Consider the following 16,228-nt stretch of genomic DNA (forward strand, 5'->3'; position numbering starts at 1 on the left):
GATGACAAACCAGAAACTTCACCTGCCTTTTATACTAATCGGAATAAAACCAATAACATTAACGTTAATGAATTAGCAACATCTGAAGAAAAAATGTATAGAACACTCATTCAATCAAACCAGGAACGTGCTGAAAGATGCAAACAAAAAATGAATTCCGAGGAGAACAGACAGAAACGTTGATGGTGGATACCAGTTTTTGTCTTTCTAAAACTATCAAACCTGAAGAGAGTGATTCTGTGAAACCAGAACCATTGAAACTAAAACAATTAAATACTAATATTCCTAGATATTATAAACTAGTTACAAAGCATAGACGTTTGGATAAACCCAAGCCTGTACGGACAAGGATAAGAAGAAAATTGACGAAATTTATTTCAGATCCAAAACAACCAAAGATAACGGAATTTTTCAACAGTTCGAAATCTAAACGTTAATAGAATTTTCTTCGCCGAGAAATGTGCTAGCAGGCCAACACTGCATCTAGTGCTGATGGAATTAAATTAATGTAATTATTGACATCCTAGCACATTACCTCTTCAGAAAGAAAATTATGCTGCACGATTATACTTCTTTAATGTCTTGTTCATACAAAATCACCCGAAGGAAGGAACCCGTTTTAGGAACCATTTTACAAGAATCATTAGAAAGTATCAAAGTAATAACAGAAGTAAATTCTTAGGTAAAATATCCAAAATTAAGTAGAGTAAGTGCCTACGTGTGAAATAAAATATATACATTAATTTGTTGTTTTATTTACTGTCGTTGGAATAAGTTACAATGAAAATATAAATAAAAGAAAATATGTATGCGCTGCTTGACATCAACTACACATAATATATATTTATTTATTTACTATAATATATATCAACATAGATTTTATTTTCACTAATTGTCTTGCAATGTGAAAATCGTTAATTTGTCCAAATAAATGAATATCTTGAACTAGTAAGTAAAACTTATTTTATATACCTAGACAAGAATTTTTATATAAAGATAACATCAATTGACACATACTCACTTGTTTCCATACAAGCATATGTCAAATCTGAATCTAAAATGTGTTTGATTATACACAAAACTTTATTCTTTTAGGTCAGGGAAGTTTGCTTTGGATTAGTAAATTATTAATGCGAAGGAAACTTTGTCTGTCCGTCTGTTACACTTTCTAGTATAAACTACTGAACGAATTCAAATTAAATTTGATAAACAGATTGTCTAGTCTGAGAAAGGATGTAGACTATGATTTAAAAAGATGTTATGTCATTTGGGCCAAATATAATGATACAATTTTATTTAATTTTTTATAATTCTTAGCAATAAATATTGTGTCGAATGTTAAAATACAAAATTATAATCTATAACTTCTTGCAACCTAACACTAACCTGTACTCTAACTGGGTCACCTTGATTATAATCACCGCGGGCAATGTCCAAAGTTCCATTTACGTACATAATCAATTTTGATGTAAATTTAGGCGGAACTTAGGAAAGGAAAATAGGCAAATCTATGTTTTGAAATTAATCACTCATAAGTAATAATTATTTCTTTATTATTTAAACAATCAAAAATACACAATATATGTATATCTTAATTTTAAAAAGATCCAGTACAAACACTTTGGATGTCACTTAAAAAATAAAAATTCATATGTTGTGTTGTCAATTATCAAATACAATGTCGGTACCATTTTGTGATTGTAGCAAAGTTAACGAAGTGTTCCCGGCTTGCGTGCCAGCACTGACGCCGGAGGTCGAGTTGGAGTGGAAGTTGTAGGTGGTGTACGCCGTGGTAAGGGCGCGCGTGGCTGCCGCCGAGCTGGATCTAGCGGAAGCGGGGGCGACTCTTCACCACGATACGGTTTATATTGCTGTTGAGTAGAGGATTCGAGTGGACGGCCGCGGAATGGAATACGGTCAAATTGTAATTTAGAAATGCCACGAGAATTTTTCAAGTTACTTATATTGGTATTGAACAATAATTCGTCTCGTTTATAATCTTTTAATATACCTACCATTTCTTTGTCCACTAACTGCAAAATTAAAGATCTTCGAGTGTAGGTTTCCAAAAAGTGAGAGTCCGCTAACAATTTACTAGCGTCAGTCAAAATACTTAAAATATGAAATATGTTTGGTTCTTTGTGTAATAAAAGTGACATAGCCTTAGTTATTCCACTTAATGCTACACCTAGTTGATCTTGTTTCTCGTAAATGCGTTGATCCCTAACGATTTGGTGTTCGCGTACCTTGATACTTATCTCCGTATTTAATGTTGGGGGCTTAGCCAAAGTTAGATTTTTAGGGAATGAAAATTTCTTCAGAAGAGTTTCTTTATCTTCTTTACTTAAACCATTCTGCAAAATGGGATTGAGACGAATAGCAATATGGTCATCTATAGGTTCACCCCAATCTGTATTCTTTTTATCCAGACTTCCAAGAGCTTTCAAAAGATCCGTATCTATCTTTGCATCATCAGCCTTAGAGCCTACTGCCTCCGCAGAGCCCTTTGTTACCGCCAGCGTTGTAACTTCGGCAGTCGTAGAGGCTACGTAGTCCGTGGCTGAAGCGATGCTGGCGGTGCTGCTACTAGGTTCGGCGTTGACTACGCTTTGCGTAGCGATATTCTGGATTTTTCCTTTAGACGGAAACCGCTCTAGCACCGATGTTGTTTCTGACAACAAATTGTCCTTTAAGTCAATAAAAATAATATACACAGCAAAAATAAAAAAAAAATCAGGGACCAGAGGTCAGAGGAATGTTCCTTGTCAGTTGCGTTTTGGTTGGAAAGTGAGACATGGCTAATGGTAAATTCTCTGCAAAGTCTCCTATGAAATGAGAAGAATTAAATAGTTTAAGAGAATATGAAAAAGTTATAAACTGACCGACACCAAAAAAATTTGTATGTGAAGGAAACACTAATATTGAACCAAAAAGTAGGGCGAAGGAATTGTTAGTAATGTGAAATAATAACCCCATTGCCACCAATATACCATGTCAGGTCAGCCTCCACGCGGTTCCCATTGGAAACCATCATGTTAAATTCCTGGCGAATTTACCACGATGGGCTAACTGTCCTGATCTTAGAGTCATCTTGTCATGCTCCTCTGGAGCTCAGACAGCGTATACAGTTAGCGCAGACAAGAGCACCATTCCGTTATCATCCATTAAAAAAAAACAAAAAAAATCATAAGATATGTCCATCTTAAGAGTGTGAACTTTGCATTTATTAGACAGCGGCTCAAATCATGTGTACACCATCTTTGTACAGACAACAATAAAAATGCTACAGGTCAACATCACGTGTTAACTCCAAGCAAATATATTGAGAATATACACTGAGAATATGCAGGTATAGAACTAGATGTTGTACATAACAATGTAGACGGCACTAACCTTCCACTGATTTTTTCATGTTCGCTTGAACGGCACTAATGGTAAGATCTGCGAGAATTTTATCATATTTTTCGCGTTTTTTTCTGTAGTGTTCCAGTAACGAATCGTCTGAACGTCGTTTAGACATTGTATTGGATAGTGAAATAAACTTCTAAACTAAACCAATATACTTTGTAAGCACTTCTTAGACGTGTGGTACTGAGGGCTGTTCACTAAACAATGATTAGTGAACAGCCGATTCGATCAAATCCTCAAATCAGATTAGATATCATTATTTATGAACCATTAACATTATCATTTGAAACCTTGGGCGCGTCGCTACAAGTACGCGTACCTTGATTCACCTGGCATTGGATAGGATTTATTTATTCTTTATTGCATTATCCTTACTAATGTGGCTGTCTGGCTTGAGTCCTAATTACATGTCATTCACTTAGAAGTTTCTATACACAACAAAGGGCAGTAAAAGTGTCAATACTAAAATGCTTAGGTAACAATAATATAATACTTACTATAATAGAAATAATACATTTTATAGGGCGGATAAGGAATGGACATCCCAATGGGATACGGAAGCAGCAGATAATAAATGAAATAGTTACAATACCTACATCTATACATATAAATAAAATTGGAGTGTCTGTTTGTAATATTGTAATAACCCTTTTTTTTACAAGCATATGAATATAAATACGGTACATACACCAAAATAACATTTTTTACAATTTTTGTCTGTCTGTCTGTCTGTTTGTTCCGGCTAATCTCTGAAATGGCTGGACCGATTTTGATGGGACACTTTTGGCAGGTAGCTGATGTAATGAGGAGTAAGTTAGGCTACTTTTATTTTAAAAAATTAAAATAAATGTATACCGACCACGGCAATGTGCCTGTTCCTCTTACACTACGCCACCAAGGAACAGGACATGGTCGACTATATCCGGACCAAAAGTAACCCGACACTGGGGGTGACACATCTGGAATCGAGTCACAACGCGTGCTTCCAAGCGTTCGTGGCCCGGCTCCCCACCAACATGCTGCTCACCATCATAAAAGGAAGACTACTGGCCGAAGAGGGTGGTGTATCAGCGCTACCGTGGCAGATTACCGTCGTCAGTACCGTGACTATAGAGATAATTTAAATTTGAATTTATATTTTATTATTATTTCTTATGTATGTTAGTCTCTAAGGTATCTATAATATAGACTCTGCAGCCTGAATTAAATAAATAAAAATTAGTCCGCCCTGCATATGGTGTAGGACAGGCCCCGTTGTTAGGGCTCTGTCAGCTATCAGTCAGTCACTTTTATTGGGGTGCTCCCTCCTGGCGAATTGACCTGTACTTGAATGACGAAAATACCTCTATACATCCAAACATTTGCGTTTATAATATTAACGTGACGTACAGATACCTCAAAGTTAAATTTTATTGTATATATATATATTTTATTGCATAATCTTATATTATAAACTTTACGTAGATAATTAACTGAGTAATGTGTTTTTTTTTATCATTTAATACTGATAAAATAGCCCTTGAAGAAATTAGGTGGGCATATCGTTAATAATCAATATTGATAAGAATTATATACTGCGCAGTAACAAAATAACATGATCAATGAATCACTTTGACATTCTAATATTCTATTTGCTCACAAACAAATAAATTATGAAGTAAAATTGTGTAAAACTACAATAATAATAATATCTCAGGACAATTCAAGCAACGCCGTCTAGACCCAAGTAAGACAGAGCATGTGTTACGGGTACTAGACAACTTATGTATCTTTTGTAGATACATACTCAATACACATAGAAAATATCAAAACCGGTATAGACAACCGTACCCATGAACACACTTTGTACCGTGCGAGGAATCGAACCCGCGACCCCAGAAAAAAGGCTGCGTGCTAAACCACTAGACCACCAAGGCCGTCTATAGTTATTAAACATTCTGTAATATCATCGCGCAAAAATGTTTTTGTACTTAATAATAATAATATTAATTTAATAGGATAATAAACAAAGTTAGGGGGAGTTAAACAATAATAAAATAAGTTAGGGGGAGATTTAAGTACTAAAAGATAGATAAATAGTGTCACAAATTTAAATATTATTGGTAGTATAACAAGACTATTGACGAGAATCACGTATATAGCGACATATTACGGAACTTCAGTGTGCACGCGTGCCAGACACTTGCCGTCGGATAGATACGCGAAGATATGAGATGAATTTAGGATTATACAAGAAATGGGAATCTGCAGGTCATCAAAGTGTGAGTGCGCAAGTCCACTACACGTTGTGGCAAGAAAAATGGCAGCTTGAGACCCTTTGGCGACTACAGAGGCCTTAATGATATCACGAAACCTGACCGTTATCCGTTGCCCCGGTTGCAGGACTACACATATCTTTTGGCAGGTAAGAAATGGTACAGTCGTTTAGATATTTCTAGAGTCTACCATAATACCGGTAGCCGAGGAGAATATCGGGAAAACCGCCATCATAACACCTTTTGGTTTTTTCGAGTTTCCACGTATGAGTTTTGGTCTGAGAAATGTCGCTCAAACATTTCAAATATAAATGAATACAACGGTTCTCAAAGATTTAGATTTTCTATTCTGTTACATTGAAAGACGTCATTATCGCAAGCTAAGATGAAATACAACATCGCAAGCATTTACAATTAGTTTTTCAATGTTTTAACAAGTATGGTATTACTATTAATCTTTCGAAATGCGAGTTTGGTAAACAAGAAGTAGAATTTTTAGGGTACAAGGTTTCAAATGAAGGTATCAGACCTCTTGAAGACAAGGTCAATGCCATCACTAAATTTCCTAAACCGGAAACAGTAGATCAACTTAGAAGATTTCTAGATATGGTCATTTTTTAAAGAAGTCATGTACCAAACGCTGTAGAATATCAGTCCGAATTAAATAATTAACTAGACTAATAAGGCGGAACAAGCATTCGATACGTGTAAGCAAAGTTTGAAAACCGCTGCCTTGTTATCGCCTCCACTACTTATCAGACGTTCCATTATCGCTCATGACGGCCGCCTCTAATACATGCGTAGGCGTTGTGTTACAACAGAGGGTAAATGATAGCTGGAAACCTTTAGGATACTTTTCAAAAAAATTAATGCCATCACAGCAAAAGTATATATATGTGCCCAACATCCTGCACAAAGGAAGACTTAAAAAATGCGACAGAATGCGCAAAAGTCGTCGCAACATTCTGAGGAAAATATATTTAAATACATGTCTTTAGTTGTCATTGAAACGAAAGAAGAAGAAGAAGCAAAGGTATAGCATTTACGACCGTAAGTTACTTGATATTTACATGACCGTAAAACATTTTAAGAATATGCACGAAGGTCGCAAACTAATTATACATACAGATCATAAACCGTTAACTTTTGCTAGTCATCAATTAGGGAATAATAACGAAACACTTCTACAAATGATATTAGGCACATAACAGGACACAATAATGTCGTCGCCGATTCATTATCGCGTATAGAAACAATCCATTGTACAACGATTATCGATTTAGCGAATTCGGGGAAAACTGACGATATGTTATTGCAGTTTTTACATGATACTAACACGAGTATAAATTACGAAACTGTTTACAAACCTGATTGTTACTTACCTATTTATGGTCATCAATTGGTATTTGGTGGGAGGTTCATGGGGGTGAATCTTTCTATAAAAACCCACAGAAGTCTAATGACGACGTTGTGACATGGCGACAAAAGATCGCCATCAAAAAGATCTTTCCCTAGTGTCGGGCAGTGGCGGCGCTAGTACTGGCAAGGGGCCGAAGAAATAGTTCTGGAAGGGCCTTTGACCAGGTATCAGCGGGCAGATCCCACTGGCCGCTGAACCACGGTGTGGAAGGCAAATGGGGAAACCACTACACTAAATTCCTTATTAAATGGAGCATGGAATTGGTACTTACGATGTTTATTTATTTGCCAACGACATTTTTTTTAAACACCTAGATATTTTAATGTATACTTCATTAACTTACTTACGTTAAATGAAATGTGAAAATATACGAAGGTTAGTTACTTTATAAAAGAGACAGTAAGTCTATGTTTCTGTGAATTATATATCAATTAAAAAATGTATATATATTATATACTAGCTGTTCCCACGACTTGGTCCACGTTGAAACGGTCCCTAAGAACGTTTATGACCACTGGATCGCTCGTTTCGGTTGCCAATTAAGCTTACCAGTGACCTGGGTCGACAGTTCGAAAGTACATTAGTTACAGAGCTTATGAAATTGTTAGGTTTTATAAGGCCCTTATTATCCACAGAGCAATGGTATAGTAGAGAGATGGCATAGGTCGCTAAAACTTCTCTTACACGCCTCCTCTCTCAGCACGCCTTAGTTCTAAAGGGCATAGCTGGGTCGATGAGTTATCCACGGTAATGGTAGGTTTACGTAACGTATGCAAAAGCGATAGTTCCGTAACACCAGTAGACTGTGTATGGATCCTCACTTAGGTTGCCTGGAGATTTTAACAGGACAGACCAACGCATACATGATAATAATGAAAGTACGTATGTAGATAAGGAATATTATTAGTAGTTGGAAGCCGTAAACGCTTGGATACACACGCGATTCTCGTACAATGTTCGTACACGATGACTTACAAAAATGTAATTAAGTTTTTGTTAGGAATGACGCACTTCGCAAACTTTTGCAACAATTTTACTAAAAAAAACTAGTCAAAGGTACTCCTTATTACATCAGCTACCTACCAAAAAAAAGTCCCGTCAAAATCGGTCCAGCCATTACAGAGATTAGCCGGAACAAACAGACCGACAGACAGACAGACAAAAATTGTAAAAAATGTTATTTTGATGTATGTACCGTATATATATTCATATGCATCTGGTAAAAAACGGTTATTACAATGTTACAAATAGACACTCCAATTTTATTTATATGTGTATACAGCGAAAGTACTACTTTCGCTGTATACACTGTCTATATATATCTATATATATTTCCCTGTTATGAATTACCTATGTATCAGATAAATATAAATATGACTAAATATTATGTTTAATTCTATTAATCGGGTAAATTTTTAATTCGTAACTTTTAAGATTACTTTTTATGAATAGAGAATTTAAAAAGAGTTTTTTTTTCATTGACTTTCTATCAATTGACTTAAATAAACTGATTTCCCGTTTTGAGTCGAAGAATAAATGGTCACATTACGTATGCCTGTTGGCATCCATTACATAGTATAAAACAAATCGCTATCGCTGTCTGTCCGTCCCTATGTAGGCTTAAGTCTATAAAACTACACAACGGATTTTGAAGCGGATTTTTTCAATAGATACAGTGATTCAAGATAAAGAAATAGAAATAGAAATAATCTTTATTCAAATAAACTCATTACAAGCACTTTTGAACAGTCATATTTTGATTCTACCACTCATTCGGAATGCAGATTCATCACAAGAAGAACGAGCAAGAAACTTGTGTGTTGCTCTTTTTAATAGATGTTTTTTTTATATAAATAATTACAGTATAACAAGTAAGAGGCATGCGATAATCAACATAGAAATCGCTACGCACTCATTATTAGTGTAATTAGATAATATTGTCAGTGCTATGGATTTAAAGTTTTTCTCTAAAAACATAATTATCGTTAAGGAATTCATCAATTTTATAGTAAGCTTTTTTGCAAAGGAACTGTTTTATTTGACATTTAAATCTTTTTTCTGGCAGATTTATAACAGACTCTGGTATTTTATTGTAAAACCTTACGCAATTTCCATAAAACGAATTACTAACTTTAGCCAAACGACATTTAGGTAAAATCAGTTTGTTATTGTTACGTAAGCTTTTATTAGTGCAATCACTAACTCTTTTGAAACTGTCTATATTTGTCTTGGTATAGATGATATTTTCATAAATGTATTGAGAAGCAACGGTGAGGATATTAGATTCCTTAAAACACTCTCGCAATGACTCCCTGGAACCCATACCATAAATGGAGCGACAGGCCCTCTTTTGTAAACTAAATATTGTATTTATATCAGCTGCTTTGCCCCATAACAAAATACCATAATACAAAACAAAATACCAACATAATGCTATGGAAATAGCTAAAATAGACAAGATTAGCCGTTGCCACGTCTGTTAATTGTCTAATTCTTCTTACCGCATAAGCGGCAGAACTAAGTCGACTCGCCAATTTAGCAATATGAGCACCCCATTGCAATTTGGTATCTAATGTGATACCTAAAAATACAGTTTCGTCAACAAAATTGATAGGTTTATTGTCCAATACGATTTTTTAATCTACTGGCCTTACATTGGGGAGAGTAAATTTGATACATTTAGTTTTATTTGCATTTAGTAGCATATTATTAGCAGTAAACCATTTCAAAACATAAGAGAGAGCACCATTTACTTCGTCCATATCATCAATATGTCGATTGACTTTTAATACTAATGAAGTATCATCAGCAAACAGAACTATGTCAGCTATCTTTTCTACCATATAAGGAAGATCGTTTATGTAAACTAAAAATAAGAAGGGACCTAGAATAGAGCCCTGAGGAACACCCATTTTAATACTAGTTCCCTCAGACTTTACACCATTTATTTCAACAACTTGCATTCTATTATTTAGATAGGATTTCATCATGCTTAGTGCTTCATATCTAATACCGTAATGTTCTAGTTTGAGCAAGAATGTTTCATGATCAACGCAATCAAATGCTTTTGAAAGGTCACAGAATACACCGATAGCATCCTGAGACTTCTCCCAACAGTCAAAAATGTGTTTCATTAAAGCTACACCAGCGTCAGTAGTTGATTTACCGGCTGTGAAACCAAATTGCTGACTGTGAAGCAGTCTATTTATTTTAAAGTGTTGAAGCATTTGATTGAGCATAATTTTTCAAACACTTTACTTAGTACTGGTAAAATAGAAATGGGCCTATAATTACCTACTTCAGTTTTATCCCCTGACTTATAAAGTGGAGTTACATATTTTACTATGTTTCATTAAATTGGGAAAAACACCGTCAAAAATACATTTATTGAAGATAGTTACTAAATATGGAGCAATAACATCTATAGCGGTGTTAATAACTTTAACAGACATACCCCAATGGTCTTCAGTATTTTTTAAATTTAATTGTTTAAATGTTTTCGTAATTGTAGCAATGTCAATAGATGTAAATTTAAATGTAGCCGGACACGAAGCAACATTGTCAATAAGGAATAATTTAGCTGTACTTGGAGAAGAATCCAAAGGAGACGTAATATCAGTTGGAATATTAGCGAAAAATTTATCAAAAATATTGACTATTTCTTTTGTGGACGTTACTAGTTTATCATTATAACTTAACGTAAAATCAGTATTTGGACTTTTAACTTTGCCAGTTTCTTTGTTAATAATATTCCACACTGTCCTTATCTTATCCTTGGATTCTTTAATTTTTTTATTTAGATAGTTAGACTTTGCTACATTACATACCTTTTTAAAAGTTTTTGAGTATCTTTTTACATAATTTACGAATGTACTATCGAAACGGTATTTTTTTTGATCATATAAATCAAATAAAAAATTTCTACTTTTAAGAATTCCCTTTTTTTAATTTTAACACATTCTGAAAATTTTGTTTTGTTACTAATACTGATAGTTTTTTTGCTAAAAGCCTTATTATATTCGTATGAAACAATATTGAAGAAATCTGTATAAAGTTTGTTAGGTTCATCGGATTGAGGATAAAAATCTAATTTACTACGAACTGACATTTTAAATTTATTTATCTTATAACTAGTCAAGTCTCTTTTTAATAGATTAATTTTCCCAATTTTGTTTACATGATTTGGAAAAATTACTATTTGACCACAGTAATCAGAAGGAAGGTTGTTTATTATTATTTTATCTAGATACTCACTATTGCTAAATATGTTATCCAAACAAGTAGCAGACGTGGCTGTGATACGAGTGGGTTCGTGGAAGACACTACTCAAGTCAAAAGATTGAAATAAACTCATTAATTTAGTTTTTGTGGTGTTATGCGATAAAGATTTATATATATAATACATGTACACTCGTACTATGTCCCCTCCGATCGATCCCCAGGGGTAGGCGCGGTCATCTCTCACGTGACGCCGGCGGGCGAGCGACCTGTCGCGTACGCCTCGCGGTCGCTCACCGCAGCAGGACGCGCTTATGCACAGATAGAGAGATTATTTATGGAATAAGAAAATTTCATCAATATCTTTATGGCAGAAAATTTATATTAAGAACGGATCATAAGCCGCTTACTTATATTTTTGGTAATAAACTCGGTATACCAATAATGGCGGCAACTCGTATTCAGCGATGGGCTATTATTTTGTCTGGGTATAATTATAGAATAGAATATGTTGCCTCAAATAAGAATTGTGCGGATGCGTTCGAGCCATATTAATGAGGTAGCTTATGTTAATTTCTTAGAGAATTTTATGCCTGTTACCAATAAAAAACGACGTTAAAGTGGCATCATATAAAGCTCAGTAGAGTCCTGGGATATATACAATCTGGTTGGCCAGTGACGTGCACTGAAAAAATTATGAAGCCATATTATTTAAGGCGTAACGAATTGTATTTAGACCGTGGCTGCTTTATGTGGGGATATAGGTTACTAATATCGAATAAACTGCGAGAATGTATTTTAAAACAGTTGCATATTAGTCACATAGGGATAGTAAAAACGAAGTCGTATATATTAGCACGTAGTTATGTGTGGTGGCCCAACATCGATAAGGATGTGGAGGTGCTGTGTAGTGCGTGTGAGGTCTGTGCAGCAGAAGCACAAGCGCCTCCACGAGCACCCCCACATCCGTGGCCCTACTTGACACATCCGTGGAGCAGATTGCACATTGATTTTCTGGGACCTTACCACGGCAAAACTTTTTTTGTATTAATAGATTCATCTACTAAGTGGTTAGAAATTTTTGATTTGCCGCGCACGAATGCAGTATCGGTTATTAAAGTGTTACGATCCACCTTCGCGCGTTTCGGGCTACCTGTAGAACTGGTATCGGACCAGGGACCGCCTTTCACGAGTGCGGAATTTAGGGATTTCTTGTGTAGGAATGGTATCCGCCAAACTTTTTCGCCAGCTTACCACCCCGCTTCAACTTACGCAATATAAATAAGCTAATTTTACCTAAATGCCGTCTGCACAAAATTAGTAACTCATTCTATGGTAATTGCGTAAGATTTTATAATAAACTGCCAGAATCTGCATTAAATCTGACAGAGAGGCAATTCAAATCTTATATTAAACAATTTTTATGTAAAAAGGCCTATGACAGGATAGACGAATTCATAGATGACAACATATCAAGTAAATAATTAGTTTATTAGCATACAACGTTATAATTTAATTTTCTCATTGATTTCTTGATTTAATTGATTGTTTTTAGAAATATGAAAGCGTAGCGGTTTTTGTATTGGTTGCCGCATGCATTCTTATGTAAAATGTGAATACTATAACTATCAGATGGCAATTGTAAGTAGCTTTGACGTAGTCTAGTGTTTTGAGTAGTCATGCTCACTAAAATGTCCAGACTTGTGGCGGCGTGGTGGGCTGGGTCATTGGGCTCCCTAAAATATGGTCGAGCGCAGTGATGGCTGGCTCATCCGTCATACTCGTGAACGGGTGCTGCTTATACAAGCAGACCAGTCCCTACGGACTGGTCTGCTCTAATCACTATGACTGATTTCCTCTTATTCATTGTTTAACCAGTTGGTTATATATTCAATATTTTTTCTATTTGAGTATTTAATAGAATTAGTGCTAATTGGTGGTTTGTATTCACACATTTAAACTTAAAAATGTAAAGTAATAATAAAATTATTTAAAAGAGCAACACGCAAGTTTATTGCTCGTTCTTCTTGTGATGAGACAGCTTTCCGAACGAGCGGTAGATTAAAAAATGTACTGACTATTCAAAAGTGCTTCAATGTAAGTTTATTTGAATAAATGATTTTCTATTCTATTCTATTCTTCAAATGGGGCAGCGGAAAATGCTGTTAAGCTGTGCAAACGAGCTATCAAAAATGCCGGTAGGGAGTCTGTAGATTTAGATACTGCCTTACAAATGTTTCTGTTAGTCTACCGAAACAGTGTTCATCCGCTACGAACAAGGCTTGACTGTTTGCGTAGTGATTCAGCACTTAATAACAGTGTACATAACGCTCAAAGTAAACAAGTACAGGCATCGGGGGGTATACTGCGTACTCTCATACCAGGGGATTTAGTTTGGGCAAGGGAATATGGGAAACGAGATAAGTGGATAAAGGGAACTATAACCAAAACAGACGGCACTTGTAGGTATACATTGAGTAGCGGTGACGGTCGATTGCTAAATAGACACATAGATCAAATCAACAACGATGTGGGAAAAGGCGCGATTGATTTACCGGAGAGTTTTAATGGGGAAATCTTAGATAAATATGGGGACCTAGAAGTGGAACGAAGGGGTGAAAGACAAGATAGTTATACACATAGTAATAACAGTTCTACTTCTTCACCTCCGGAAGACTCATGCCGTAGTATGGTCCACAGTCCAACCGTACCGCGGTCACCGCTGAGCCCACCCACGTGCAGTCGTAAGCCACCCAACTGGTACGGCTTTGAAAATGATTAGAATAATGTAATTAGTCTATAACTTGTATTATATTAGTATTTAATTAGGTATTACATACAGTAATACCGTTAATGTTGTTCTTTTTTTATATATATGTTTTGATTAAGTGTGGAGTCATGATATATTAGGAAATATGTAGGTAGATATAGTCGTATTTTTAATTAAACGAAGTAAACTGACGTTTACTGTGTTGTCAGTTTTTGATGAAATAAAAACAGTGTTGTGACAAAGTGAATCATTGAAAAAACTCTTTAATAAATGAAATTGTCTCCATTGTCTAGTGAATAGTTAGTGTGCCAAACTACCGATATCGGGTACGGGATACGAATTTTAGTCGTGCTTGGTACATATCAACGAGTTTTCGACGACTAAGTTCCTATAGTATCTACCTATACTGAATACCGAGTGTTTTAGACAATAAGGAAAACATTGCGAGGAAACTTGTAAGACTGTCCTATTCTCAATGCATCATGTAGTTGAAACTATTGATGTATAAAATATAACATTTATAGGTAGGTAATGAAAATAAAAAATCGCTTATAACATAAATTGTTTTTATTCATCATCAGATAAAAAATCATCACTATCGCTTTCGGTGACATTAATTATAAATCTGTCTGAAACATTGTCGATCATGTGGTCGAGACCATACATTTTGTCTTCTTCTTTAATTATATGAGATACGCAGCTACTCCATTTTTCAGGTGTGATGTGCTGAAGGCCTTCTTCAAAAAGTTTTTTTACTTCTGTCATTTTGAAGGTTTTGTTATTTCTTGCAACATATCCTTTAGCCTGCGCCCATACCAACTCAATGGGATTCAGCTCACAGTGGTATGGGGGCAGACGTAAAACAATTATCCCATGCTGCGCTGCCATCTCGTCCACAACATACTTATCGCAATGTTCTTGTTTGTGCTGCCGTACAATTTCTATAAGAGTAGCTTTAACCATTGTTGCTTCAAATGAAATATATTTGCTCGTTAGCCACTCTTGTATTTTAGGTTTAATCCAAGACATTGTAGGCAGCGATTCTAGTTTCCTGGAGTGGTATGGGGCATTATCCATCACTACCACGGAATTTGGTTTTAGTTTTGGCAAGATCCCCCTAAACCACTTCTCAAAGGAATCGGCATTCATCTCTTGATGATAATCTTCTTTATTTTTTTTTGCTTCAAATATTAATAAGCTGTCTTCTACGAATCCTTCTTCCCCGCCTATATGGCCGATAATTAATCGTTTGCCCTTTCCTGAAGGCTGTTTTAAGCCAGTGGTCAAGCCATCTAGGAAGGCCTGGCGGGACGATAACACTGTCTGGTCAATCCATGCCTTCTTCGGTGCATGACCTTCAATATAGTGAAAAATATTAATTAATTATTGAAAGTACAATTAAATGTAAAGAAAGCTGAAAATTGTAATTACCTTCGTTGATCCAGGTTTCATCTTGGTAATAAATATACCTTCCTTCCCTTCGATACTCTTTAATTTTTTGAAGATATCGCTGGCGCCATAAAATAATGTCCTGTCTGTCAATTAAAATGCTTTGTCTTGATTTTGTGACATATTTGAAATTTAAATGTTTCATAACATTTCTTAATGTACTCCAAGAAAAATTGGGTAAGTCTGGGTCATTATTGACTGCCTTAAGAATCTGTAAAGTAATGTAAAAAGTTTTTAAGTAAGGAAGTCTACGCAATCTTATACTTGGTTTTACAAAGAACATTATGATAGACACAGAATATAATACAGTAGAATGAATAAAGGTTAAGTTACCTTTACAATGGTGGGTGGCTCATTTGCATAAAAAAATTGATGTACTTTTTGCCTTATAGCGGCAAAAGTAAAATCGTCTAGTTTATCTTTGAAACTGTGTTTCGGTCCTCGTTTTTCGGGAGACTTAAATTGTTCATTTTCTTTGTATTCTTTTAATACACTATAAACTGAGGTTACACCAATTCCCAAAATGTCAGCTGTTTTCGAAACACATTCTTTTTTTTCGGGAGTCTCAATAGGTAGTAGTGAAGCTGCTTTCTCCTCAAATACGTGTTTGTAGACGTTTTGTATCATAACTTTTTCGGTTACGTTTAAAGCTATCCGTGGTCTCTTCTTTCTTGGAGACTGGCTTGACGTGCTTGGTTGAGGATCCAT

General features: G+C 35.3%; 2 protein-coding genes across 2 annotated transcripts; both read right to left on the reverse strand.

The window, feature by feature from the left end:
- Window positions 1-1,709: 1,709 nt before the first annotated feature.
- Window positions 1,710-3,596, reverse strand: LOC131843036 (uncharacterized). Its single transcript, XM_059191626.1, has 2 exons — window positions 3,394-3,596; window positions 1,710-2,671 (listed from the first exon to the last, which is right to left on the reverse strand). The coding sequence occupies exons 1-2, from the start codon at window positions 3,518-3,520 to the stop codon at window positions 1,710-1,712; spliced, it is 1,089 nt and encodes a 362-aa protein (XP_059047609.1). The 5' UTR covers window positions 3,521-3,596.
- Window positions 3,597-14,638: 11,042 nt separating this feature from the next.
- On the reverse strand, window positions 14,639-16,228 carry LOC131843037 (uncharacterized). The gene is made up of 3 exons (XM_059191627.1): window positions 15,854-16,228; window positions 15,503-15,731; window positions 14,639-15,426 (listed from the first exon to the last, which is right to left on the reverse strand). The coding sequence occupies exons 1-3, from the start codon at window positions 16,226-16,228 to the stop codon at window positions 14,639-14,641; spliced, it is 1,392 nt and encodes a 463-aa protein (XP_059047610.1).

Source organism: Achroia grisella, unplaced genomic scaffold (assembly GCF_030625045.1).
Source record: "Achroia grisella isolate CSIRO2021 unplaced genomic scaffold, CSIRO_AGI_Agris_v1 utg2716, whole genome shotgun sequence".
Classification (NCBI taxonomy): domain Eukaryota; kingdom Metazoa; phylum Arthropoda; class Insecta; order Lepidoptera; family Pyralidae; genus Achroia; species Achroia grisella.

What these genes read in the sequence shown, in the direction of transcription:
- LOC131843036 (XM_059191626.1), bottom strand. Translation starts at nt 3,520, where the DNA reads ATGTCTAAACGACGTTCAGACGATTCGTTACTGGAACACTACAGAAAA. An exon ending in CATGAAAAAATCAGTGGAAG is followed by an intron (nt 2,672 to 3,393) that starts GTTAGTGCCGTC and finishes ATTTGTTGTCAG; the next exon opens with AAACAACATCGGTGCTAGAG.
- LOC131843037 (XM_059191627.1), bottom strand. Translation starts at nt 16,228, where the DNA reads ATGGATCCTCAACCAAGCACGTCAAGCCAGTCTCCAAGAAAGAAGAGA. An exon ending in AGCCACCCACCATTGTAAAG is followed by an intron (nt 15,732 to 15,853) that starts GTAACTTAACCT and finishes ATTACTTTACAG; the next exon opens with ATTCTTAAGGCAGTCAATAA. An exon ending in TGAAACCTGGATCAACGAAG is followed by an intron (nt 15,427 to 15,502) that starts GTAATTACAATT and finishes ACTATATTGAAG; the next exon opens with GTCATGCACCGAAGAAGGCA.